We start from the raw sequence: 4,556 nt of genomic DNA, 5'->3' as shown, positions 1-4,556 counted from the left end.
ACTTATGCAGGAGAGAGCAGTGTCATGGCAATCAAGATTGCAAAAATGTTTTGAGACACATCGTCAAATCGCCACATCGTAACCAGACATACATGGCATGGCCCAACAGGAAGTGCGGTGAAGATGAATTCTGATGGGGCGATCTGTGCAACTGAGGGTCTAGCAGGAAATTGCGGTGTGGTGCAGGATGTCGCGGGATTTGGAGGAGAGTGGTGGAAGGTGCAGGACGATCATGTTCTTAGCCACGGTGAGCCAATCCAAACAACTAAACGCCTGACTTCTCAAGAGCCCGCCAAGCCATCCAGTCCACCCCTTCCGTGCAATAAGCTCAGCCGTACCATCTTGACTGCAAATCTGTAATATCATGCGGCATTGCCGAAAAGTGCTTTTAGCACACGAAGTGCTCTCGCTCAGTTAAAAAAATTGAAAAATGTTTTTACAAGTTATAAAAAATTATAAAAATAATTCTGTAGATTACCAATGATACATCCCACAATCATGGAAAATCCCAATCCAAAATTCTTTTTATTTTGACCTGGACAAAAATGACAAATTCTGATATGTTTTGGAGATTTGAAAATGACTACTCAGAATCTACAATTTTGTCATTTTTGTGTAGCTCAAAATATTAAGTATTTGAAATTGATTTTTTGCCCGTTTGTGGGATACATCATTGACTATGTGTGGATTTTTTTTCCAGAATTTTTTACAACTCAAAACTATTATTTTTTTTAAAAAAAAAAACGAGATCACTGGTGCCCATGTGCACCAAATCTCTGTCCACGGCATTGCTCTCCATCTTGTTAATATATCCATGATTTTAAAAATAAAATTTACTGTTTTCCAGTTCAAAAAATAGCAAAGAAAACAGGCTATAAATCATCATCTTCTGTTGCTCACTATACCATCAGGAGCTACGGAAATTCTTCTTTAGGTACAGCCACCATACATGCCACAGGAGACCTTCATATAACTAAATTTATTTTATACTCCTAGATTCTATCATACACGCAGCAGCAATTTTTTATATCCATAGTTGTTTCTCTTCTCCAAAAATTACAACTAAACTGGCACTTGGATAGCTAATCTATTCTAAATCCAGCTAGAGGCAGAGAGCTCTTAGATTCATTCACCACTACTTAACCAAACTTTTTTCTTGATCGAGTGCACCCTCCGCGCTCTTGTCCTGGTTCCTTGTGCAGCCTATGAAGGTACCAACTTTCTCTCCAACGATCGCTTTAGCAATGTTTCCGGTATTTTGCAGGTTAAACACGACAACTGCAAAAATACACAGCAAATTAAAAATCGACAGTCAAATACAGCAAGGAGTGTCAGTAACAGGTAATGCCATACCAGGAATGTTGTTCTCTTGGCATAGTGTAACGGCAGTCATGTCCATTACTGAGAGGTCCCTTGAGATCACCTCATTGTAGCTCACTGTCTCCAGAATGCGGGCATTTGGCTCACGCTTAGGGTCCGCATCATAAACGCCATCAACATTTGTTGCCTTAAGTACTACCTCTGCATTGACTGTACATGATAAAAAAAACATCAAGGCAAAATAAACAAGGCGGAAAAAAATACTGTTAAAAGGATGATGTTCATTTCAAAAGCAGTATACAGAAGCTAAGTTTAAGCTTACCCCATTACAATATGTTTCTATAGACATAGCACAGCTTGTAATTCATGATTTCTTATGTAAATAAATTAGTAAATATAAGCTATAATTGTCCCAGCAGAATTAAGCTAGATAACAAGAAACCAGCTTAGAAAGATGAATAGGTTTTTCTCTAACCTAATTTTGAACCAGCCATTTTTCACTATCAACTTAATATGAACAGGGATCTTCATGAATACATCATCAAATAAACTCAGTGGAGTGCTTATGTGAGCAGTCATGTAGTCGCCATTACTCACAACTGTGAAGAGCATGACAATTAATAGATGGAAAAATAACTTCAATGTTTCACAGTATTACATATGTAGCTAAACCTATGGCCTGTCATGGACACATGCGCTATGAACAACTGCAGTAGCATTTATAACCATACTGTTTTTGGAAAGTGAAACAAACACATATCTCTGTAAGCTTATTTCTCTAGCCTTTTTTTATGATTAAAGCAATTGATACTTGTAAGATTCAAGGCAAACTCACTTTCTGCACAACGAAGAGCAGCAGCTGTATCAGTTGTAAAGAATGGGTTGCCTGTCCCAGCAGCAAATATAACAACTCTTCCTTTCTCTAAATGCCTGATTGCTCTTCGGCGTATGTATGGTTCTGCCACTTCTGAAATACGGAATGCAGTCTGGACACGTGTCGGTATCCCAATGCTCTCCATTGTTGCTTGAAGAAATATAGCATTCATCACAGTGGCCATCATACTGAATTGGGGAAAATAAAAGAAGGTATTGCTATCAGATGCAGCAGCAAACTATTTTTTGTAGCGAGATACTAGGTCATAAATTACAGATGGCCTTGAGCTTCTTCAAAACTGAAGACAATATATAGTCACAGATTTAATGGTTGTAAGATGCAATTATGATTCTACACAGTTAATCATTCAAAATTATTTTTTCTAGTTCTAACAGATTTAAACGTGGTATGTGATGGACTGATGGGCACGAAGAGCCATAATACAACACATATTAAACTGTCCAAAAAGTTGGCATGAATTATATAATTAGCAGTCAAACATGCATGCTCCCGCTCCTACCAATATGTGTTGATATTGGTTCGTCCAATTAGCTTTTCAATGAATGGCTTATGGCACACCTCATGGCATTTTAACTTCTTTTCTAGGCTATTTGGCAGCTGACTAGTGACCACAGGATGTTACGATGGTTTAATTATGAGAAGACATCGGGCTTAGTATTATTGTCCACACCCAATGTAATCTGCAGAGGAACGGTCAAGACCGCTGCATCCAGCCCAAGAAGCCCCACGGAAGATATTGCCGCCACCAACAACAATAGCAACCTGCAATAACTCACACTTTTAGACACGATTCTACTAGAGAAGAGAAACATAAACACATAACAAAAGGACACTGGCTTGGAATGCATAAAACTTTAATTGTTGAATTACTGCAGTTAAACATAAACTATCCGCATTTACTTCATTTGGTTTCAGACCTTTTTGGAACAATTTATTTCAATGTTCAAAAAGGTAATCCAATAAATAAACAATAAAAAGGAATAAAGGCAGTAAAAATGGCACACCTCTACACCTAGTTTGGTGACTGAAGCAACCTCTCTTGCAATTGCCATTGTAACCTGCAACAGTCAACATAATTACATGGTGCGCATCAAACAGCTGCCTATAAGATACGCTAACAGAAGCAGCCTCACCTTCGGGTCAATGTTTTCGGTGTGATCTCCAGCAAGCGCTTCCCCGCTTACTTTGAGCAAAACCCGCTGCCATTTATACGGCTTCTTAGACCTAGAACCTTCGTCAAGCATAAGGCTGCTGAACGGTGCCATCAGCGGTGTCTGATTCCTGAAAAATGTGAAGAGGCACGATGCGTTATGAAAAAATAATCCAAGTAACTGCATCAAGTGTTCAAAATTGAAGGACTTCAACTGCCGATACGATGGGTTGAGAAGCAATCAGCTAAATCCTACATAACCTAAACAGAAGTCGCATTTGACGACCCTTGGCGTGCAGCATGCGTGTCTCAAGTCACTAAATTCGCCTTCAACGCTGACGAGGTAACAAGAGTATCTAAAATGCGCTCGCTGTCTGAAACGCCACGATCGACACAGATAAACTGTCCTTGGTAGATAGCCCTGCCACGCAGCCAGCTGCCCCTTGATGACCGCAAGCATCATTCTACATCGCTGAATCAGTGGCAGGACCATAACCATCTAGTGCAACGAAGCCCTATCCGTGGTGCTGTCCGTTTGGAATAAACTCGATGGGAACAAACACGACGCGGACGCATTCCATCGAACACCTAGTCGGCCCGCCACAACTAGCGGATGCGGCAACGCGAGGGTGCGCCATTAGGGCAAAGCACGCAGCTCCTGCCGCGCAAAACAAACAGTAGACCACCGTGGGGCCGACCGTAGTCTGCACAGAAACGCGTACCCGTAGCTGGAGGAGGAGCCGTTGTCGGACGCCGCGGCGGCGGCGGCGAAGGAGGAGCGCGAGGGCGTGGCGGCGAGGGAGAGGAGGGGCTGCGGCGCCCGGCGCTGGGGCCTCGCCGAAGAGGAGGCCGGGGAGCTGGGAGCCGGGGACGAGGGGAGGCGGAGGAGGGAGGACGGAGTGACGCCGGCGCCGGCGGCTGCCATGGCCATGGGAATGGGAATTCCTCTACGAAATCCACGCGAGCGAGCGAGAGAGATATTTTTTGAACCGGAATCGAACCGGATAGTGTCTCTCGCTTTCGCCGCCCTAGTCGGGCCTACACATCATAATATGGGCCAACCGGAAGCCCAAGCCCCGACCCATGGTTGGGTCATGGGCCTAGCTCATTTACGTTTTTCAGTTTTTGTTTTCCCCTTTGGTCGGAAGGCGGCGGGGGAAGGAAGGGGACTTTTTTCTTTTTCTTTTTGTT

The 4,556-nt window shown here is 42.9% G+C and overlaps 1 protein-coding gene across 1 annotated transcript; it reads right to left on the bottom strand.

Annotated features, from left to right (window-relative positions):
- Positions 1–870: 870 nt before the first annotated feature.
- LOC127346033 (uncharacterized) lies at positions 871–4,341 on the bottom strand. Its single transcript, XM_051372564.2, has 7 exons — positions 4,088–4,341; positions 3,349–3,496; positions 3,220–3,273; positions 2,886–2,977; positions 2,156–2,382; positions 1,354–1,530; positions 871–1,278 (listed from the first exon to the last, which is right to left on the bottom strand). Exons 1-7 carry the CDS (start codon positions 4,294–4,296, stop codon positions 1,136–1,138), a joined length of 1,050 nt encoding a protein of 349 aa, XP_051228524.1. The 5' UTR covers positions 4,297–4,341; the 3' UTR covers positions 871–1,135.
- Between the last annotated feature and the right edge of the window lie 215 nt (positions 4,342–4,556).

This window comes from Lolium perenne, chromosome 3 (assembly GCF_019359855.2).
Source record: "Lolium perenne isolate Kyuss_39 chromosome 3, Kyuss_2.0, whole genome shotgun sequence".
NCBI lineage: Eukaryota > Viridiplantae > Streptophyta > Magnoliopsida > Poales > Poaceae > Lolium > Lolium perenne.
This window is presented reverse-complemented; position numbering and strand designations above follow the sequence as displayed.